Raw genomic sequence first — 24,514 nt, forward strand, 5'->3', positions numbered from 1 at the left:
CTAGGTCTGGAGGTAGAGTATCTGGGGAGGCGTTCAAAGGGAGGCTGATGTCTGTGGACAAGCAGACTTGCACAGGACCTGGACCGTGCCGACCGGGGCTCCAGGACCCTGAAAGTCTCGACGCAGTAAGCTTCCCCTGGCATCTCGCACTTAACTTTTTTTTTTTTTTTTTTTTAAAGAGTCTTCTTATCCCACCTCAGTCCCGGAGCATATTGTCTTCCCACTTCCCTCTGAGCTCTTCCGCATATGTTTCTAGAAAGTAAAGGAGATTGTTAATGATTGAGAGCCCATTCAGCAACCCATGTCGCGACTGTGGTTTCAGAGTGTGGCAGCACATCTCCAAGGGAAACTTTTAAGAAAGAAGAGAAGTACGCAGTCTAGATGTAAAGAAAAAAGGGTATTCTGCAGAATCACTCCTCCTCTCCTCTTCTGGCTCTGTCTCATTCCATTAAACCTTACCTTTAAATGTTAACCCTCATGTCAAATGAGTGTCATGAATTCAGTCACAGAGGTACACATACAAGATTTGAAGAATCCAAATTTGTAGCCAACGTATGCAATTCATATCAAAGATACATGGTTCCAAGGATGCTGAAGTAACATACACGTAGGGTAAAGGAGAAAACGTTCTCCTTTATGAGGTCAATCCTGGGAAGTGACCAGTACATCATCTTTATATTACATCGAGGGAAGTGGAGCTATGGTTAATGTCTTAGTCTGTTTGTGCTGCTATGAGAAAATTCCTTGGGACTGGATAATTTATAAACAATAGAAATTTATTTCTTACAGTTGTGGAGGGTGGGAATTCCAAGATCAACGTGCCAGCAGTTTTGGTGTCTGCTGAGAGCCCAGTGTCTGCTTCCAAGATGATGTCTTAAACACTGTGTCCTCTAGAGGGGATAAATACTGTGTCCTCGCATGACAGGCAGAAGGAAAGAGTTAAAAGGGCCAAGGTAGTTATCTCCAGACCTTTTATGAGGCAGTAATCTCATCCATGAGGTCAGAGCCTTCATAGCCTAATCACTTCCAAAAGGCCCCTCCTCTTAATACTGCTGGATTGGGAAGTGAGTTTCAACATAAATTTTGGAGGGGATGCATTCAAACCCTAGCAGTTAAGAAGCTTGAAAATTATGATGCTTCTAAGTGACTAGGTAGGAATTTGAATCTACTATATCATTTTTATTCTATTACTAAGATTATCAATGGAAATAGTAAATATATTAAGGAGGCATACGATATGGAGAGTTTTTCTCTTAGGTTTGTAGAGGACAGAAAAATAATTTAAAAGCTTTAATAATAACTCTTATTAAATAGACACATTTTCCAAAGATTTAAAACTTAAAAATCAGGAGGCAAAGACATAATATTAGAATATGTGTCAGAGAGTGAATGTACAAATAGACAATGGCCAGACCATGTATAAAAGTAGAACTCTGACCCACAGCCTCTGCAGCAATCAGCCCAGAATGGTCAGTGACTGCCAATATTTTGCCTCGCTCCAACCAGGACCAACCAGAGAAAACCAAATAGATCCTCAAACCAATCACATAAGTTGTCCCATTTCTAGTTCGCCAACTTCCAGCTTCCCCATGCCAGCAACCCCCCAATCAGAGCACACCGGGAGTCTTTTCTTTTTTTCACCATTAAAGTTTTTTCATTTTCCTTTTTACCTTTGAGTCTCTGTCAGATGCAAGTAATGGTGGCTGACTCCCTTGCCATGCAAACTCTGAATAAATAGGTTCTGGTTATTCTTATTTGGGTTATCTTTATGTGCACAGTTTCCCTAGACCACCAGTGAGATTTGGTCTATACTGCTTGTTACTGCAGACCCCATCCTTCAACCAGTGGTTCCCGTGGAGACTCCTTGCACCTTGCTTTTCATGGCTTGTTGAGTCTTTGCTGATGTGACTAAGTCAGCACAAGTCTGCATTCTGCTTTATGTGTATGTGTTCAGTTCCTCTACTATTTTTTCTTCGATTTTCTTGGTTTCTTAATTTGGTATCTGGATTTTGCTACTGACTCTCATTTGTTTGGCATCTTTGGTGAAATCAGGCCATTCTCTTTTATTCCTTCTTGCTCTATATTTGGACTTTCATTTTGCATTGTGTTGTCTAAAGTGTTGTTTGTCATAAGAAGGAGAATCACAAGATAAAATATATCCAATGTTTTGTAAGCCTGGTGTTTAAGCTGGTCTCACAGACCCGTGAATGCACCAGGCTGGCATCCTATTTGGACCGACTTTGTTTTTGATCACCAATAAAACTGGATGAGGCGTCAATTGTTTTTTATCCTGAGATCTTGAGTTTGAGTACTGTTTCTGATTTTCCACCTGTCAGGGGATTGGGAGAGGGACACATTGTAGAATCTGTGTTTGGAGCAGGTCAACCATCAGATCGGGTACCTGAGGTACAAAGTGTACAAGCATCACTTTTGTCAACATAAGAATCACAAATGCATAAATTAAGAAAGGAGACTTTATTTCTTATAAAAGGTTGCAGCCTATAAAGGTGGCCGGCCATTCTGACAGGCTGGGAAGCCTAGCCTTTAGCAAAGACTGTTTGCAGGCACTTTGAAGGAGGAAGTGTTGGGGCAGGAACTTTGTGTTGCACGGGTTGGCTAAAGATTACATATTTAACAGGTGATGGAGAGAGCTGTGAATAATCATAAAAGGGGTCCTGACACATGAATGAGGAGCATACATACATGCTACATGCATTCCATGTTCAGTTTGCATTTAAATGCATTACAGTTAGGCCCATATGTCAAAAGGTGAAGCAGGGATATAAAGGCACTCAAGCACAGAGCCTCTGTAAACTGGCCAGAGCCAGTCTATGGTCAGCGATCTCTTATCAGAAGAAAGTTACTGAAATCAGTCTCTTGTCCAATCAAAGCAGAGGTTATGGCTTGTGGAACAGAGGAGTCAGTTATTCAGTGTCTGTCGGTTGGTAAAATGCAATTGTTTGAATATTGCTTATCATGAGGTCAGTGCTTGTTTAGCTGCTAGAGAAAAAAAACGTCTCCTGACAGAACAGTTTATTCTTTAGGTGTTGGGGTGTGTCACTTAACCCTTGCCTGGCATGACTCTAGCAATAAGATACCAAATTAAAAACAGGACATAGATTCCTTATTGCTTAGGTATCTTGTTCCAATTTGATATCTTATTGCTACAAAGAGTCCATTCTGTCATTCTTATGATCTCTGTTTTGACATTAATGCTGATCAGTTATTGTGTCTGCACCACAAAAGGGAGGGGGTATAATGAGGCATATTGAGCCTCCTGTACTGTCATGGCTGGGAGCTCAGTTTTTAAGGTTTCTCTGGGGTCCCTTGGTCCATTCAGTCAGTTGCAGGGATTAGGATTTTATTTTTAGTCCTCACTTTAGACTGACTGCTGCCAGCTGTTATGGATGGAATCATCTAAATCAAAATTCTCTCCTCCTCCAGGAAAAGCTGCTTCTTCTTGCATGTACACTCTAAACCATGGAGGAAAAAACACTGATAGTACAAAACTGAAGCTAAAATATGTCCTAGACAGAGAGAACAACATGTGTGAGAGCCCTGAGATCACAAATGGTTTGTGGCATGAGCACAAATGAGCAAGGGAGAATGGTTTAAAGATATACTCAGAACATAGATCATGTAGAAGCTTAAATATACTTGCTAAGAAATTTTCATTTTTCTCCATGAAGAGACAACATAGAGTTTTAAGCAAGGAGAGTGACACAATTTGATTCATATTTTGAAAGAAGTATCTATATAAGAATTATCTAAAAGGTTTCTTCTCTCAGGCACAGCCTGGTCTTATAAGATAAGCAGATATCAAGAGCTCAATAAATTATCTGAAAAATACTCCAAACCAGCTCTGTTTCTTCTGTGTTATCTCTTCTGTGTTCAAGGTTGTGTGTTATAGGGCTTGGGGAAATTGCTCTATGTTACATCAGGCTAATGTTTATATTTTGAGTTGTAGGAAGTGAAGATATATTGGAAAGTTTTCATCAAAGTTTTTAATAAAGTTAATGCTGGGAGCAGTGTGGAGGATGGGCAAGACTAGTCATAAAAGTTGCGGCTCAGTGATCATTTAGATGTCTGTTGTAATAGTTTAAGGAACAAAGAAGAGCCTGGACTAAGGCAACAGGAATGGGAGACAAGGGAAAGAGGGAAAAGATAAAAAACAGCTCGTTAGAGATAGGCGGCCATACCCTTCTCTGTGTCTGTGTGCCTCTCACATAAATGTAGATCTCCTGGGCTCTAGGTTCTGATGGGCGGTCCTATAGGATAGAGGTGTTTTCTTCCTGAAGTGAAGGAACAGATATCTGGTGGAAGCAGGTTTGAGAAAGAATGTGAGGAGAAAAACTACAAAAATAATCCCACACAACTCCATTAAGGAATTTTTGTGCTTTGAGAAAATGACATCTAGGCAGCAGCTGTGCTTGTGTGTGTGTGTGTGCGTGCGCGCGTGTGTGCATAAGCACACCATAAAGCATTGAGAAATTGCAGTATCTATTGAATGAAGGAAAAAGAAAACATCATATTCAAATCAGAAAAGGGAGAATTAGTGGAGCAACATCCTTCAGAAGTTAAGAGGTGATGACTTGTTTCTCAAGGGCTGGCCTACTTAGGAGCAGGCGCCTTTAATCCATAGTAAGAGGGAAAAAGGAGCAATGGGCAAGGTGCAGGCAAGAGGGTCGGAGTGGTCCAGGAAGCCTGTGTAAGTTGCCTTCTGCTGGCTTCTCATGTCAGTGAAATACAACGTCATCAGAGTAGGAGACGGGTAGATATAGAAGATAAGAAATAGTGATCTGCAAGGATGGAAGTGTCAGTAGATCAGGGAACTATCATTTTAGCCAAGTGACATTTAAACTAAGTAGAGGAAAAATTTCACAAAATATACACACATCAGGTATTTTCAATGACTCACTTAGAATTTAATAATATTGTAAATGGAGCTTTGAAAGATTGTCTAGTACAATAGCCTTTATTCAGAAATGCTTTACTTTGAAGAGAAACAGAGAAATCTTCAATTGGCACTTAGTACTAATACTTTTACATTTTTTTTTTTTTGAGATGCAGTCTTGCACTGTGGCCCCATCTGGAGTGCAGTGGCTTGATCTCCGCTCACTGCGAGCTCCGCCTTCTGGGTTCAAGCCATTCTCGTGCCTCAGCTTTCTTAGTAGCTGGGACTACAGGTGCCCGCCACCACACCTGGCTAATTTTTTGTATTTTTAGTAGAGATGGGGTTTCACCATGTTAGCCAGGATGGTCTCGATCTTCTGACTTCATGATCTGCCCGCCTCAGCCTCCCAAAGTGCTGGGATTACAGGATTACAGGTGTGAGCCACCAGGCCCGGCCACTTTTACATTTTTCAATCACATTGATCAGAAGTAGATAAAAATTGTTTAGAGCTGGAAGGTCCTGATAAATGGGAGTAAATGTCACAACAGGGCTCAATTCACCTCTGAGGTATGTATGAATGAAAGAATTAATGGATAAAGGTCCTTGGAGGACTATTTTTAAAGAAAATTCAGAAAGGTAATAATTTTGGTGTAGAAATATCTCACAATTTTGCTATTTTTAATTTTCAATTTTCTTGAGTAGGACTTGATTCTAATCTTTGTAAAATCTACAGAGTATACTAAAATATACATTCTTTAATTTGGAAGGGGAATTATATATTTTCAAGTAATTCAAAGAAACTACTAATATCATAACAAAAGAGATATAATCTTTAGGTTTATGAGATTTCTGTTCCTGTACTTCCCAAGAACAGTTTATTTATACTAAACTTTTAGGAAAATTTTGTATATGAGTATTAATGTTGATTATAGAAAGTAGGAAATTGATGAAAAAAGATAAAAATAGTAACTGTAAACAAATGTGAAAAACAACCATTTATCACTTTAAACACACATAAGTCATTGTCACTTTTATTAAGAATCTTTTTTTTTTCGTAAATCTTGCTTGGATACTTCAACAGTTGATTTCAATTATTATTCTTTCTAAATTTATATTATCTGTTTTTTACTACTTCTTGGAATAGGCATACTGTAAGTATTGAAAATAAGCCCTGATATGTAGTTCTTGTCAATTTTCTTGATGACCACTGTCCACACTGTCCACTCTGGGACTGAGTCATCTGGTAAAAATCAATATATAAGTCAATATATAAATTTGGAATTTACACCGATTTTTATTTTTTATTTTTATTTATTATTATTATTACCATCATTTTGAGACAAAGTCTCGCTCTGTTGCCCAGGCTAGAGTGCAGTGGTACAATCTTGGCTCACTGTGAGCTCCGGGTTCACGCCATTCTTCTGCCCCAGCCTCCCGAGTAGCTGGGATTACAGGGGCCCACCACCATGCCCAGCTAATTTTTTTGTATTTTTAGTGGAGATGGGGTTTCACCATGTTAGCCAGATGGTCTCCATCTCCTGACCTCGTGATCTGCCAGCCTCGGCCTCCCAAAGTGCTGGGATTACAGGCATGAGCTACCGAGACTGGCCGCCTATTTTCATTATGTAAATACTCCCATTTCTGAGTGTAAGCTTCCAACAGTTCTTGTATATTTAGCAATCTAACCCTAGGTATGATATGAATGACCTCCAGCTCACCACTGTTTGAATGATGTTTAAAGTGAAGGTACAGAAGCTATTTAAAAGGTCACAGAAGTAATCTAGGCAAGAGATAAAGAGACTAAATTAAGGTACTGGAAATAGGAGAGACTATTTCCGAGTAGAAGAGATGGAAGGGAGCTCCTGAGGGAAAGAATCCTTCCATATGTCTTTATATCTGTCATATGGATGTTGGACTCCTGTGTTCTGATGACTTATTCTGTCAAGCAGAGGGTATATTGCCCTAAACATAGTGGATTTTTAAAAAGCAATCATCCAAATAAAAGACATCCTGGAAGAGGAAATGAAGAATTGAGTTGCGGGTCTTTATCACATGGTAGAACAATTCACTAGTCTCTCAGTGCTGGACTCAGAAGATTTTAAGACATGAACGAGGGCATATTCTCTAAGTTGATGGCCTTGGAAAAGCAAAACAAAACACATAGGTACAATCATGTGCCACTTCACAACAGGGTATTATCTGAGAAATGTGTTGTTAGGTGCTTTTGTCATTATGTGAAAATCCTAGAGTACACTTACACAAACCTATATGGTATAGCCTACTACACACCTAGCCTATATGGTGTAGCCTATTGCTTCTAAGCTACAAACCTGTACATCATGTTACTGTACTGAATACTGTAGGCAGTTGTAACACAATGATAAGTGTGTATCTAAGCTGTCTAAACATAGAAGAGGTACAGTAAAAATACAGTATAAAGGATAAAGAATGATACACATATATAGGGCACTTACCATAAATGGAGCTTTCAGGACCGAAAGTTGCTCTGGGTGAGTCAGTGAGTGAGTGGTGAGCAAATGTGAAGGCCTAGGACATACCTGTATACTGCTGTAGACTTTATAAGCACTGTGCACTTAGGCTACACTAAATTTATGGAAAAACATTTTTTTTTCTTCAGTAATAAATTAACCTTAGCATACTGTCATTTTTTTACTTTATAAACTTAAATTTTTTGACCTTTTGACTTTTTGTACTAACACTTAGCTTAAAAGACACATTGTACAGCCATAAAAAAATATTTTCTTTTTTTACATCCTCATTTTACAAGATTTTTTCTATTTTTTTTTAACTTTTTAAACTTTCTAGTTATTGTGCACATTAGCCCAGGCCTACAGAGAGTCAGGATCATCCAGACATCCAAGACATCAGCAGGTCACAGAAATTTTTCAGCTCCATTACAATCATATGGGCCTATAATTGTATATGCAGTCCCTTGTTGACTGAAATGTCATTATGAGGCACATGATTGTATTTTTTTGATTTACATACTAAATATATGAGTTCATGTGTCAGTACACTAATATATCATGTCTATTGTAGAGCATATAAAATTATTTTCAAGGGAAGATGTAGAAATAGGTATGAAGAAGTTCTGATACTTTTTTCCCACCCGGCAGATCACTGTTTTTTATCACTTGAGTGTTATGCACTGCTCTTTAAAGATTCCTGCTCTCAGGGGCACCCTAAGGGTAGAATAGGAACTGGCAGTCTCCCATGGCCAGGACCCTGCCTTCTGGAAGCGCTTATGGAGATGGACTGGAGTCTGGGGTCTTGGAAAGTAGGCATATTTGATGGGCCAGTTTTACATTAAATTCTGTAGTCTCATTGCATCTGACACCCTCAAATTTTTTATTAAATACTACAGCCTGGTTTTTAGCTTTGTTCCATAGTAGGAAAAGTTTGAGCATAGGAAAAATTCTGTCCCCAAAATTGCATCCAAGAATTCAAAGGGCAAACAGAAGCAAAGGCTATTTTTCATATACTTATCCGTTCATTTGACATACATTTACTGAGCACTTAATGTGCCAAGACCTTTTCTGAGAGTTGAAAAGTAGCCTGGAGTAAAGCATACAAAAATGGCTGCCTTCTCAGAGCTTATATTGTTGTGGCAGGACCAGCATTCTAGGAAAGGGGAGCAACAAGGTCAGCGTCCCTGAGACAGGAACATGCCTAGTGTGCTGGGAAATAAAGAAATCACTGTGAGTGTACCCTAGAACTTAAAGTATAATAATAATAATAAATAAATTAAAAAAAAAAAAGAAATCACTGTGAGTGAAGCTATTTGAGCTTGGGTAAGAAGAACTTGAGGTCAGAAAAGTAAAAGTGGAGGCAGGGCATATGGGATTGGGGTCACAGATTGCATAGGGCCATGTGGATCAGTATAAGAAATTTAGCTCTTACTGTTAGGAATTTGAGAAACGATTGGAGTTTTTTTGCAAATAATTAACTTCATCTGACAGTATGTTAACTGGATAATTCAGGTGGCTAGGTTGAGAATAGACCAGGGCAAGGGCAGTGTACAAAGGCAGAAGCATGAAGATCAGTCAGGATTCTAGTGTAAAATATTAAAGTAAGGTAATGCAAATGAGAGAGATGATATTAGTCTGGGATACATCGACAGGAGTGGTCAAATTCTGTTTATATTTTGGAAATAGTGCAGTTAGGGTTTGCTAACTGATTAGATGTGGCCTTTGAGAAAGAGAAAAGTCAAGGATGGCATCAAAGCTTTTGCCTTGATCAACTGGAAGAATAGGATTACTCGATCTCAAGTAGGAAAGACAGTAAGAGTGGAATGTCAGGAGACCAGTTTAGACCTGTTGCAAGTGAGATGTTTTATGAGTCTATAATAGAAACAATCTAATTCAGGTATTGAATAGGCAAGTGGATATACCAGTTGGGAGTTCAGGAGAGGGACCAGACTGGAACTCTCAATTTGAGTGTCAGTAGCATATAGATGCCATTTAAAGCCATAAGACTGTGATAACCCAGAAGGGAATATGGATAAAATAAAAAAAATAAATTCTGAATATATTCTGTAGTTACAATTGACAGGTTTTGCTGGCTGTGTAAATGTAGGTATAAAAGATAAAATTTGAGAATGTCTCCAAGGATTTATAAAGAATAAAAAAAAGCTGTTGGTGGATTGATTCTGGGGCTCTCCAATAATTGAAGATAAAGAGGAAACAACAAATTGGATTGAGAAAAAATGTTTAAAGAGGTAGGAATCAAACCAGGCAAGTGTGATATCTTGGAAGCCAAAAAAAAAAAAAAAAAAAAAAAAAAAGTGTTTCAAGGAGTTAGCAATGGTCAGCTGTGTCAAATGCTGCTGTATTTACATGAAAACTCAGAAATGACCATTAGCTTTCATGTGATAGACATCATGGTCAATCTGGCTTAAAAGTAGTGTCAATTGAGTGACGGGAGCAAAAAGATGATGATGGGAACTGCTTTAAGTGAGAACAGAAGGAGAAAAATTGTAGCAGAAATGATAACATTTTAGACAATCCTACTGAGGAATTTTGCCACAAAAGAGAGCAATTGCAGGGATGATTTCAGGGGTAGATGTGGTCAATCTTCCTGTTTGTTTTTTTAGGATGAGGCAAATACTAGAATGTATTTAAGCTAATAAGAATTGGTTAACAGAGAGGGAAACTTTAAAGATACATATGAAAGCAGGGAAGAAGGGTTTATTGAATAATGTTTTTGGATAGGCTAGAGAGGATGGGGTCTAGTACATGCAAGAATGGTGCTGGCCTTTGCTAAGAACATGAACATATCATTATATGAACAAGAGAAAGGTAAAGGGTTTTTTGTTTTGTTTTGTTTTGTTTTTGCAAGATGCAGGTAAGTGGGTAGATATCTTGGGAGCAGGTACAGTTTCTCTTTTGACTGTATCTTTTTCTCAATGGATCAGGAAAAAGGGCCATGAACCAAGGAGGTGTGAAGACAGAGGAAGAATAACAGACAATTTGAGGTGGATTTTCCTGAACTGGAAATGAAAGATGATGGCAGGACTGTGTTTTTTCCTTCGGTCACATTTCAGTGGCTTAGGGCAGACCAAACAGTTTAGATTTAATGAGGGTTTTGGTTTAGGCACAGATAGGTCAGAAAGGGAATGGGGGAAAACTTATTGAAGGTATCTGCATGGGAGTGATTATGACGATTGACCGTGGAATTTAGTTAAGTACTGAAGTGAGGACACAGGGTGTGGTGGTCCAGGCCAGGGAAAGGATATGAGACTCATGGACTGTAGGCGCAGTGAGTTAGATTTTCAAAGGACTTTTGGAGTTTTGTGACCAGACAAAATGAGCTGGAATATGAGAAGTGGTGTTAAAAAGTATGAAATTGAGGTTATTGAGGAATTACAGTTAATATGAAGACAATTTGTAGCATGTGGCCAGGGAGGTGAGAGGCTGGGAGTAGGTTGGAGGGAAGATCACTGGAAGAGATCCATGCCCATCCCCATCCTCATCCCCATCCCCATCCCCATCCCCATCCCCATCCCCATCCCCATCCCAAGGAAGGTAAACATTAGTTTGCAAGAGTTCAAGCCCTTAGATCTACTTTTGAAGGAGAAGAGGCTATTTGTAAGAAAGTTGGTAAGTTTCTATTCCAAGGTTCATGATCTAATAGGAAGACTGCAGGTGTGGCTGTCAGGCCCAAGTCCTAGGTGAGAATGCAGATCTGCGAGCCCCTGGGACCGGACCATAACGACCTTAACAGCCATAACGACCATAACTGCCATAACGGCCGGCTGCGCAAGGCCCTTCCAGCATTTCCACTTTCGTCGGGTACTGGAGAGAGCCGCCGGTCGGGTGCTAGGGCAGAGTGGCAGGGCGGACGGCTAGGAGGCCAAGGAACATCCTGGTCTGACGGAAAGACTGCAGCCTGCATCGCTATGAATAAGCTTTTCAGCTTCTGGAAGAGGAAGAATGAGACCCGCAGCCGTACCTCCTCAGACCCGTTCATAGGCCAGGGCTACAACCTTCGAGAAAAGGATTTAAAGAAACTTCACAGAGCTGCTTCAGTCGGGGATTTGAAGAAGCTGAAGGAATATCTTCAGCTCAAGAAATACGATGTAAACATGCAGGACAAAAAATACAGGTGACCAGACTGAAGAGCCAGCGGGGGAGGACGGGTTGGGGCCCGGGTCCTTCAACCAGAAATAAGACAAGTAGGGGCTGTTTGACCCTGATTGTCACTCAGGGTTTCCCAAAGAAGAAAGATTGTCTGGTGATTATTGGCAGAGGGTCCCACTCCAACTTTTGGCTATTTATTTTTAAATGCTGGGCTGGGCTCGGTTGCTCATGCCTGTAATCCCAGCACTTTGGGAGGACGAGGCGGGAGGATCACCTGAGGTCAGGAGTTCGAGAGCAGCCTGGCCAACATGGTGAAAACCCGTCTCTAACCAAAAATACAAAAATTAATGGGGCGTGGTGGTGGGTGCCTGTAATCCCAGCTACTCGGGAGGCTGAGGTAGGAGAATCCCTTGTACCCGGAAGGCGGAGGTTGCAGTGAGCCGAGATCGGGCCACTGCATTCCAACCTGAGTGACAGAGCAAGGCTTGTCTCAAAAAAAAAAAAAAAAAAAAAAAAAAAAAGAATTGTTACTTGAATTTTTTCTGTCCTGCCTGAATCCATCCCCTCCTCTCATCGGCTTGGTCTCCACTGGCAGTCCATCTTTTCCCCACCTTGTTGTTTTGCTTCTTGGTAATTGATTGTCCCCAGGCACTAAGATGCACAATTTTGCTAATTGGAGAATAGTAAGAGTAGAGACGACCCCCTAGAACATTGGTTAGTCAGATTTTAACACTTGGAAACATCAAACAAGTAACTTCTTAATTTTTTGAAAAAGAAGCTGGCTGAGTTTATTGATACTTAGCAAACTTATTTGGACAGAGGATGATTTTTTTTCTCCCTTCATTGCTACCCATTACGCATCACCAATTTTCTTAAATCTGATTTCATTTTCTCACCAAATATGTGCTGCAAATATGTGTAACAACTGTATAAACGTGTCAGTTTCTGGGATAATATGATGAATAAGCTGTACTATTCATTAACCACACTCATTACCATTGAACTTGTCAAGTCACAAAGGTCCCTTGCAGCCCCCTGGGGACTTGATGCAACACAATCAGCTATATGAACTCTGTTAAACCACTGTCCTTACTTTAGTTACAATTTAAAAGAGACTTTGAGAGTCTCCAAACTCAGAATTGCTGTTGAGCTGGGGTTGACAAAGAGAGGGACTCCCCAGATAGCTTCACACCTGGGTTAGCTTTATAACAACTACAGTTTTAGACTGTATCTTGGCATACTTGAGAGCACAATGGCTGCTTCCAAACAGGCATTTGAACTCGCTGTTTAATCAAATTCTCCTTAAATCTAAAATGAGTTTCTGATAGCATATACACTTAACCCTTGAACCACATAGGGATTGGGGTGGGGAGCCAACCCCCTGTGAAGTAAAAATTTGCTCATAACTTTTGACTCCCCTAGAACTTAGCTATAAATAGCCTACTGTTGATTGGAAGTGTTACCAACAGCATAAACAGTTGATTAACATATATTTTGTATGTAATATGTATAACCCATTGTATTCTTACAATAAAATAAAGTTAGCAAAAGAAAATGTTATTAGGAAAATTATAAGGAAGAGAAAATATATTTACTATTAAGTTGAAGTGGATCATCATAAAGTTGTTCATCCTGTTTTCTTCACATTGAGTAGATGGAGGGGGAGGAAGAGGAGGGGTTGATCATAGTATCTCTGGTATTTTATGGTAGTTAATGATAAAATAGACTGGTATATACATATATTTTATGCATTCATGGCATATGTAACCGTTTCTTAATTTTTTAGTATTTTTAGGCTACTTGTTTCATCTGGAAGTTTTTTCAAGTTGTTGCAAATTTCCAAAATTTTTCTAATATAGCTATTGAAAAAAATCTGTGTATAACTGAACTTACACAGTTAAAACACTGCTGTTCAAGGGTCAACTGTAGTTGCACCTTGTGTGTTTTATCTGTTCAGCCACTCTTTGATTACAGAGCTTAATCTATTTACATTTAACGTATTTATAGATAGGGAAAGTTTTACTATTGCTATTTTGTTAGCTTTCATGTTACTCTTACAGTTCCTTTGTCTTTCTTTCTTCCTGTCTTCCTTTGTATTTTCTTGATTTTGTGCTTTGATATTGATGTGCTTTGGTTCCTTTCTCTCTTTTTTTTTTGTGTAACTTCTACAGATTTTTTGTGGTTACTTTGGGACTTACATAAAATACCTCATAGTTTAAGTTGCTAACAATTGAAGTCCAATAGCATGTAAAAATTCTAAATTTTATCTGCCCCCCAAACTTTATCATAATTAACATGTATTCATATAGTTTATGGGGAAGCTGGGGTGCTGGCAGGCCACCCCCTTTGCTCTCTTGGGTAAAGCTGGGAGCTAGTGGGTCTCTTTCTGATCATATGGCACTGTGTTGGATCTTCAGCAAGAGGGTGTTCTGAATCTATTAGTTCTAGTACCTCTGGTTTTGTATTCTCCCAGGGTGCAGGAGACTTTCAATTAGTTTCTGATTTTTCACAAAGGGAGTTTGTCTTTACGCTGTTGCTGAATTGGTGTGTTTGTTGTGGGGAAGGGTACTTCAGGGTTTCCTACTCTGACATATTGCTGACATCACTCTGGTTAATCTTTTTAATGTGGATCACTTATGAAAAATTTCCTCAATTACATAATATCTTCAAACCCATTAACAACCATTTGCTGCAAAAATTAATACATATTAAGAAAAAAAGTTTTGTGTTTGGCATTAGTAACAGTAAATATGTACTCTCTGTGGCTGCCTTAAAATATTTTTGGGAGTTTCAAGTCAAAGGGTATGAAAAGCATCATCTTTCATCGCAATTGGCTAAGTGAAAACTATATGGTTAGAAAAAATATTTGTATTTAGCTTACTGGTAGTATTATGTCTTTTTTTTTTTGACAAAAACAGTGTTGTCCAATCTTCTAGATGGCTTTTATCCTACACCACTCCACTGAATGACTTTATAAGGTAATCGATAACTTCAACATGACTTCATTCAGGGGTCAGTTTTCAGTCTTACCTTGCTGGCATGTCAGCAAACTATTTTATTTGCCGTATCAGCAGTATTTGAATTAATGTCTTTCAGAACAATGGGGCCATCTGGCATTTCTGCTAATTCTGTGGACACTTCTTTTGAGACTCCTTTGCTGGTTTCTCTTCATCTTCCTGACTTGTAAACACTTAAGGAGTTCCACCAGAAATGATTTCTCTCTGTATTTTGATCTTCGCTCTCCTGGTGAAGAGAGATTAGCTTTAAATATACATATTCCAGTGCCTTCCAACTTTTAATCTCCAGCCAACGAGACCTCTTGCCTGCCTATATTTATACTTGGATATCTAATATTCACTGGTGTGCTAATAAATGTTTAATAACAGGCCTTAATGGGTAGGGGAGGGAAAGAGGGAAAACCCTGATTCATAAGGTTTGTAAATAGTGGCCAATTTTAAGCTACCAATGTGATATCAACTGGCTTGCAAAATTCCTGAAAATTTAACAGTTAGCTTGCAAGAACCACGAGCTCCATCACATTACTACTTAGCTTTCTCAAACTGAGGTCTCAAACATTCCCAAACTAAGATCCTGTTATTTCATTTCTGACCTGCCTTTTCTTTTTCTATAAATGCCAAATGTTGTCTTTCAATTGGTTTAGGCTGAAATTCTAGAATATTTTTGATTCCTCTAATTCCTTCACATCCTTCATTTGATTAAACAGGAAATCTTGTTGGCTCCTTCTTCAAAATATATCTAACATCCAAGCATTTCTTACCACTTTTATCAGTACTACGATAGTCAAAGCTACCATTATGTCTTAACTAGAATTACTACAGCACCCACTTAACTACACTTTTCCCTTTTCAGCTTATTCTCAATACAGCAGTCAGAATGATCCTGTGTAATGTATGTCAAATGATATTACTCCTTGTTTTCATAACTTACAATCACTTCCCATCTTATTAGGGGTAAAAGCCATATCCATCCAGTGTCTCATACAACCCTATATGATCTTCATCCTTACCCTGTTACTTTTCTGATCTTACCTCCTGCAACTCTTCCTTTCATTCATTTACCTCCAGCTACACTGGTCTTCTTACTGTTCCACAGAAATGCAAGACATGCATTCAGGGTTTTTGGACTTGCTGGTCCCTCTGCCTGGGGTGCTTTTTCCTCAGAGAGTCGTATCACTTGCTCTTTCACTTCCTTTAGGTGTTATTCAATTGGTAACTTACTAGTGAGGCCTTCCCTGGCTACTTTTTACCTACAATTGTACCCTTTCTCCTCACTGACATTTCCTATCCTTCTTCCCTGCTTTTCTCTTTAGAACTTAATATTGTCTGATGTACTTTTCATCTTTTAAATTGTTTGTTGTTTACCTTTTCTACTAACATGTATGATTTATAAAAGCAGGTATTTGCACATGCTTTGTTTGCTGATATATCCTCATCAGCTAGAACCCTGCCTAGCCATAGTGTTTAATATTTTTAAAATACATGAATGAAAGAATGAATACATACATACATACACATATAAATAGGATAACTTAAAGATACTATTCAGCAATAAATGCAATGAATTATGGATATATGCAAAAAATATGGGTGAATCTTGAAAGTGTCATACTAACTGAAAGAAACCAGACACAAATGACTCCATTTACATGAAATTCTAGAAAAGGTAAAGCATTGTAGCATACAGGAAACAACAAAAAAAGAAAACTACAGTCCAATATTCCTGATGAACATAGACACAAAAATGCTAGCAAACCAAATCCAGCAGTACATCAAAAAGATAATTCAACACAATCAAGTGGGTTTTATTCCAGGTATACAAGGATGGTTCAACATATGCAAATCAATAAATGTGATTCACCACATAAACAGAATTAAAAGCAAAAACCAGATGATCATCTCAATAGTTGCAGGAAAAGCATTGATAAAATCCAACATCCCTTCATGATAAAAACCCTCAACAAACTAGGCATCGAAGAAATATACCTCAAAATAATAAGGACCATCTATGACAAACACACAACCAACATCATACTGAATGTGGAAAAGTTGAAAGCATTCCTCCTAAGAACTGGAATAAGGCAAAGATGTCTGCTCTCACCACTCCTATCCAACGTAGTACTGGAAGTCTTAGCCAGAAAAATCAAGCAAAAGAAAGAAAAGGCATCCAAAATTGTCAAAGAGGATATGAAATTATCTCTATCACATGGACATAAAGGTGGAAATAATGGACACTAGGGTCTCCAAATGGGGGAATGTTAGGATGGTCATGAGAGTTGAAAAACTACCTATAAGATACTATGTTCACTATTTGGGTAATGAGTTCAGCAGAAGCACAGCATTATGTAAGATACCCATGTAACAAACCTACATATGTACACCCCGAATCTAAAAAAAAAGGATAGTGACATAATGCAAATTAATAGTTACCAGTGGTTTTAGATATAGGGGCAGGTGAAAGAATTGACTACAGAGAATTGACTGTAAATTGACTAGTCAAAATTCATAAAATTGTATACTTTAATTTTATTATAAATTACACCTCAATAAAGCTGAATGAAAAAAATCTCAAACTGTATATTTCTGTTTGAACATTTGTGTGTGTGTGTGTGTGTGTAAAGAGAGAGATACCAAAAATGAGAAAGATAAAATCTTAAAGAACATATACTTAAATTGCTATTTCTGAGAGAGATGAAATGTGGGGAGAGGAAAGTGGATAGAGTGAGATGGTCATTGGGAACTATTCGTTTTGTTTGAATTTTTAATAAGGTAAATTACAATGTTTTATCAAATGTTTCACAGATTCATTTTGGAAGCATTGTGCTTAAGGTCTCTGAAACATATGTGCATATTAATGGCCTAATGGAAGTAATATTTTTATATATGTTTTCTAGTAAAAATAATGATACTGAAAATTGGAATTTCTGGTTAAAAAAAAAAAGGGACAGGGGAAATAGCATAAGCAGATCGTTCAGGAAGCCATAGTGGCCTAGTAGGAAAAACATTGTTCTGAGAGTCAAGATCTGAGTTTGAGGCCTTCTCTACATCTGTATAATGCAGAGATACCTTCAGTCTCATCTTTCAAACTAGAGCTACTACTTGATTAGTGTTTTTTAAACAAAGATCTTCAAAGCTCTGTTATAGGCATCTTATTAAATCAGAATAGCTCCCTGTTAATGTGCTCTGCATAGTTAGCTTCTATTTTTGTTTTTATTTCAAGAGCACTGTGCCTGATAAGTTTGAAAATGAATTGGAGATGTTTAATATCTCTCCTGCTATAAAATCACTTTTATGGTTTTTAATAAAAAAGCCCTTCAGATCACCTTCATAAATTGGTGAGTGGAGGCCCAATTCTAAATTAATACCTTCAACCTTACTACTCAAACCTAGATTACATCGAAAGTGCCCAGTCTAGAGTTGAAAATAAATGACCTAGGGTGAGTTAGCTTCCTTGGTTACTTCTCCTTCACTCACCCTGAACTCTTAAGTTATCACGAGTCCAAGAATATTACTTAAAAAGGACATTCTCATGATGAGACTCAATGGAAGGCTACAGCTATGCTCTGACCGTGTACTCTGTCTAGCAGATGACACTTTTCACTTCAGCTTTCAAAGTAATCATTCAGCCTTGACACTCATCTGAGTCATGTCTTTTGCTGAAGTTCAATTTGAGATTTCTGGTATCTGATCATTCATCACCTGTCCACAGTCTATGCTGACAATTTTTCCATTGATATAAAAGAGAGTGGGAGTCTGGGAGAAAACAGAACTTGAATGAAGCAAAATCATACCAGTTAGCCTGAAAACCTAGCAATCAATACTAAGCTTCACAGGAATTTAGATTTCTGGTTAGATTAAGTACTATGAGTTAAAAAGTAACAATATAAACTAAAGTCTTAAATTCGGAGTATAATGTATTGATGAAAGTTAAGGATTTTTGACAAATGGAATAATATTGATTTAAAAATGTTTCTCCAAGATATCTGTAAATATACTTTTTGCATTCAACTATTTCAAAAAATAGAATGGCCTTTGTTTTTGACATTAAGTGGAAAAGCATTCCTATTGGCCTTGAGGCATTTACATTATATGTGTAAACATATAGAGAAGTGGCCATGACAATTTTTTTTTTTTTTTTTTTGCTGCTTGCTCCAATTGTGAGCTCTAAAATTTTACACTTAAATCTAAAATTTAAAATAAAATCAATGTAAATGTTAAATCTGTATGTTTTTAAAACTTTTTTTAAACTAAGATAACTGCTTTAAAAGGATGTCAAATATTCTAAGTAAAAATCTTCTTTACAAGACTGACGGTTTGAGTGACTATTGTCAACTTTTTAGTATTTTGTGCACGCTCAAGCTAGATTAGCTCTTGTTTTCAGATTTTGTATAAATGACCCCAGGCTGCATTGTTCAATACCTCCTTTGAAGCTGGAATCTTTCAAGGCTATTTTATTTTATTGAATTTATGGCTGATTTCCTAAGTTCTTGGAGTTTAATATGGGCCATGAAATTTTTTTGTAGATTTGTTACTGAAGGTTTTAGATTCAGTTGGTAGAAGAGTGAGGTATACAGCAGGATGCAGCAGCTATTTTTGGAGGACCTATTGGGAATCCATTTACTTTCTCTTAGTAAGAACAGTGTCTCTCTCTCTCTCTCTCTCTCTCTCTCTCTCTCTCTCTGTGTATGTGTGTGTGTGTGTATGTAATTTTATGTATTTATTTTAAATTAGGTAAAAAATAAAACTGGAGTTGGAGGGAGAGGCAGATCTAAAAATTGGGTGGAAACCACCAAAGTTCCTTGGAACTAAATTCTCAAGATAGGTATAATGGCAGATGAAGGGGACACACCAAAATGTTTGCCAGGAGTTGCTATCTACTGCAAAGACTTATCTTTGGTGGGCTTAAAGCTATTTAGCCCTGTGTTGTGTTGGGATTGAGGACTCTGAAAACTCCTATTACATAAGGAATTTCATCCTTAAACCAAATTGTAAATGTGAGCAGAAAGGTTAATCAATGCTTCATTGTATCAGGATTACTGAGAAATTAGTCATCAGAAATGCTTGGTAAGGATGGAATCACAGTAAAGTAAGGTGGATAGTTTTGAGGGAAACATAATTTAGACCATGGTGTTTGATGAATCACTTTGGTCCTACAACAAAGTTCTTCTTTGTTTGTTCCTTAAATTCAGATTATCTTTTCCATGAAGTATGTTAATTATGGATAACTTCTGGTTTTATTCTGTTATGTTAGCTGACTGTCCTCTTCCTGACTGTGCTCTCTCTTTAGCTAAATAATAATATAATTGGTTAAAATTTGGCTTTTTATATTGTAGTTATATTACAGTCCTGCCTTCCAGAGATTACATTCAGGTAAACTTAATTAGATTTTTAACTTTCTCCAATTTTTTCGAACTGTTTTTATGTTTTTTTGGTTTACTGCCAGAGATGGTAAGTTATTATGAATAGGTTTTGTTTATCTTTTTGAAAATTGCCTTATTTTTAAGTAGTTATCTTATTTTTGAGGTTCATCCTTTTGCTACTCCTGTGTGTCAATAGTGGGTCTATTTAGGTACCCTTAGAGTACTTCTGAGGAGCTAGAGTGAAACAAGGAAAATATATTTAAGCTTCTTGTTTTAAATGGATTATTTATATGTGGCCTTGGTGTTATAAAATTATCTAAAAACAAGGCTATAATGATATCACCTTAGAAGACGATAAATGTTTATTAAGGGCCAGTCCAGGCTAAAAATTGCAAAATTTAAATGGCTCTAATTAATCTTCTGTCAAGTTTCATTAATGTGTGTCTGGTTTCTGGTAGGCTACCTAGAATGCGGTTCTTTAAAAGTGGAAATTAGTGTAATAACTTAAAATAGGGTTAAGATCTACAACTTAGAGAGTCCTTAGGCATTCACCTTTTACTTCTCAGATACAAATGCCAACTTTAATCACTGAGTAAATAAAGAAAAACACACAATTAGGGCTAGCATGTCATTGATTAAGTAATATGCTTTCCTCCTGTTACCTATTAGATGCATCTCGGGTTTTAAATATAATTTCTAAATTTTATTGTGATGCATAACTTTATTATCTTTTCCAAGCCCAGATATCATTTTGGTACTTTTTAAAAAATCTATTTTTCATCTAATTATAGTTACATTTTCCTTGAAGTGAAATCAGTTAAATATTTAATCTTCAACACATTTGCATAGCCCTGAAATTTCAATAAAAGGCAATTGTAGTTAATGTACATTTGTTTAAATAGAAATATGTGCATGAAGCAAGTACTTTACCAATGTACAATCTGGCTTGTTTTTGAGTAAAATAAGTAACTTCTCAAACAGAGACTTATCTCTAACTTTGTGTTTTGTTTTATTGACATAGAACACCTTTGCACCTGGCCTGTGCGAATGGACATAGAGATGTTGTACTTTTCCTAATTGAGCAACAATGCAAAATAAATATCCGGGATAGTGAAAACAAATCCCCATTGATTAAGGTATGCCATAATTTTTCTTTTTCAATTGGAATGTGTTTGAGTTCTCCTAGTTAACTTTTGTTGATTTTTCATGTTTTAAAACATAGTATCAAACATTAATTTATCATATCCCAAATAGTACATTTGTTAGTCATCTACTCTTGTTGCATTCACAGGCAGTACAGTGTCAAAATGAGGATTGTGCTACTATTCTTCTAAACTGTGGGGCAGACCCAAATCTGAGGGATGTTCATTATAATACTGCTCTTCATTATGCTGTTTGTGGTCAGAGTTTCTCATTAGTTGAACAACTGCTTGATTACGAAGCTGATCTTGAAGCGAAAAATAAGGTAGTTTTCTATTAAAGGAAAAAATCCTATATTTTAGAAAGCAACTGAAGAGCATATTTCAGATAATTCATCTATGTTGAAATATATGTTATATAAAGAATGAATTTTCCAAACTGAAATTGGGGAGAAAGAGAAGAGATGATCAAAAACTGATAAAATTTTTCTTCTCTTAAAGTCTTTCTTTATTTTATTGCAGATTGTAATCCTGACCTCCAAAGAAACACTATATTTAACAATTATAATTGTTTAACAGGTCATAACAAATGAGGAATATTTAATTCTCTTATAACTGGGTATTGATAAAAACATAAAACCCATCTTTTTTCTATTTTATTGATATACTCATGAATAATGATAATAGGGTTGAAATAGCAAATCACATAATATTAAAATTAATCTAACTCTTCTATTAAGGCATTATAATAACCGATGAATTTTTTTAAAAAGCATAGTGGTACTTTACTGATATTTTGTCTACATGACATCCAAAATAAGTGCCAGCCTTGGAGGTTTAAATGAAACCCAATGGAAATCTGAATATGACAATATTATGAAGTGTGAATTGATGGTATGCAATACTTGCATTAAATGCTAGGTGCTCATCACTTACTTATTCTAGGCTGCTCTTACCTACAATTTGAATTAAGCCTTAAATAGCAACTTTAATTTTTTGTCTGGCTCAACCCTGATTTGTTTATTGGTCTTTGAAATCACATTTCTTTATGTACTAAAATCTTTTAAGAGTTACAGTGTATATTCAGAAGTTTTTATACACACGTATTTTAAGTTGAACTTAAATCTAAAGAGCATAAAAATTTGCTACAATATTTTAATCATTTTGAAATAATTTTTTCAGGATGGTTATACTCCACTATTGGTTGCCATTATTAACAATAATACAAAAATGGTAAAATTTCTTCTGGAAAAAGGGGCTGATGTGAATGCTTCAGATGATCATCAAAGGTATAATTAATAAATAAGATAGCACGTAACTAGAGCTACCTAATAGGATTATATGTGTGTGTGTGTGTGTGTGTGTATGTCCACAAAACACAGGGATATGATAACGAGAAAATATAGAACCATAAGACCCATAGGATGTATGCTCACATGCTTTTGGACAGATTATCTGAACTTTCAGGATTTGTTTTTCCCTTTGTAAAATCAAACAGTTGGACCAACTACTAATTGGTTATTATTTATTTATCATTTATTATTAGAATTTAACATTATACTCTTACATAGATGACCAACTGTTGTAGTTAAATGGGATTAGGGGACCCAAAGTCCCAAGACACATTCCTTCATGGAATTTTGAGACATGTTTTTGAAAACACTAGGCTTCCAGGAAGAAGAGATTGAAAATGACTGACCTAGCTGCTTCCTAGGTACTGTTCATGTTTAGACTCCATGATATGATCTGTGACTGGCACACTTTTTTGAGCAGATCTGCTGTACTTTTTACATTCTTGCCTTGACTCTTTCTGATAGAGGCCCTACATTTGAGTAGTAAATTGAGAAGACTGACTTTTTAAAATGAGGCATGTTTAAGATCTTTAAATGGGTATTTGTTTCTATTTCTTACTCCAGAACAGCCCCTATTCTTGCTGTCAGTGGTGAACCAACACGTTTAGTAAAGCTTCTTCTTCAGCAAGGTGTGGAATTATCTTGCCAAGATATTTGTGGATTCATAGCTGAGGAATATGCTTATTTCAGTGGTTTTACTGTGTAAGTGATACTGCATGTCTTTTAACAACTGTGTGGGGTTTGATTGTAAGGACCAAAGCCTAAGCCCCAAAGTACAAGCCTGGAATAGGCTCAACAGTAGGGGTAACCACATACAAATCTGTGCAGGGATTCTTGATTTTCTCTGTGAGTTCAATCAATGTAAGGGCTACAAATGGGCTGAATATGCAAATAAACTACCAGAGGCACGAGCAGTGGAAGTGTGCCAGGACAGGGATTTAGACACTTGTAACATAGCCATTAAAAAACAAAAGGTGATAGAGTTGGACAAAAGATGATTCATTCACACAAAGCCTTTCATTGCCTTTAGATATTATTAATGTATGGATTTTATTCATATTTTGAATATTATTATTAACATTTCATTAGCTAACTTTAGTTTGATAAGTGTTCAGAATTCTAAAGTACACTCTATTTACACCCAAAAGAAAAACTATTTTCATGTATGAATACGAAGTTCGGATTTTTAATAATGAGAAAATTAGATATGATATAGAGAAATTTAATTTATAGCTAATGAATTAACTTATAGATAATTTATAACTAACAATTTATAGCTTAATGAAGTTAAATAACATACAAGGTATTTTCTCTATAATTTTAAGAGCAATTTAAAATTATAAGTAGGTATTTTTTTCAGTTTTTATTCTTCTTTCACTGCTTTATTCACATTCTAGGAATACTTGTTAATCATTAATTCCATTATGAAAAGCATAGGTGGGAGGGAAGAAAAATAATCACATATAGATACAGATGTTTAGTCTTAATTTAACTTTAGACACAAAAGAATTTTTATTCTATTAAATGTATGAACCATGATTGAATAAATATAGTATTTTCATCTTTGTAATATGGAACATGTATACTTTGTTTTACTTTGGTTTAAGCAGATCATATGCATAAAAACTTAAATGAAAAAAACATGTAAATTATTGGTGAATATCCAAACTATAAAAGGATTCTTCACTCTATAAAAGGGATCCCTAATGTTTCTTTTATGTACAAATTTTTTTCCATCACTTAAAAAGCTTAGGTATATGAAACTGGAAGACACATGTATCTGTTTAGTAATGTATCTATTGGTCAAAAACAGTACTTGTCTATTAAAATACTTATTTACATCTATGTAAGCAAGTCTTATGAAGGCATTATTGGATAGTTTGATGAGAAGGAAATCTTACAATCTTCCTTTATCTACCCCAAATGGCTTTTAGAACAGAAAATTCTTTTTGTAGATTGCTCCATCATTTATTTAAAAATAAAAACATATTGACCATGAAGTTTTTGTCCTCTTAATAGATTCACATTTTCAATGTTGAAAATTCTAAGAGAATTACATTTTTTTTCTTTTTTTTTCAAAGAGGTGAAAGGGAAGAGAAGTAACTTTCTAATGATTAAGCAATTACCTCTAGGATGTGGAAATGATCAACATT

The 24,514-nt window shown here is 36.5% G+C and overlaps 1 protein-coding gene across 2 annotated transcripts; it reads left to right on the forward strand.

Moving 5' to 3' along the window:
• The first annotated feature begins 11 nt into the window (after positions 1-11).
• Positions 12-23,067, forward strand: ANKRD7 (ankyrin repeat domain 7). 2 transcript variants are annotated; one of them, XM_007982704.2, is made up of 5 exons: positions 11,313-11,518; positions 20,892-21,006; positions 21,162-21,335; positions 22,192-22,298; positions 22,926-23,067. In XM_007982704.2, exons 1-5 carry the CDS (start codon positions 11,313-11,315, stop codon positions 23,065-23,067), a joined length of 744 nt encoding a protein of 247 aa, XP_007980895.2. The 2 variants fall into 2 exon arrangements, 1 of the variants encoding a protein (XP_007980895.2); XR_012090070.1 differs by lacking the exons at positions 11,313-11,518; positions 21,162-21,335; positions 22,926-23,067 and adding an exon at positions 12-125 and having other exon boundaries at positions 22,192-22,368.
• The last annotated feature ends 1,447 nt before the right edge of the window (positions 23,068-24,514 follow it).

The sequence above is a fragment of the Chlorocebus sabaeus genome, chromosome 21 (assembly GCF_047675955.1).
Source record: "Chlorocebus sabaeus isolate Y175 chromosome 21, mChlSab1.0.hap1, whole genome shotgun sequence".
Lineage (NCBI taxonomy): Eukaryota > Metazoa > Chordata > Mammalia > Primates > Cercopithecidae > Chlorocebus > Chlorocebus sabaeus.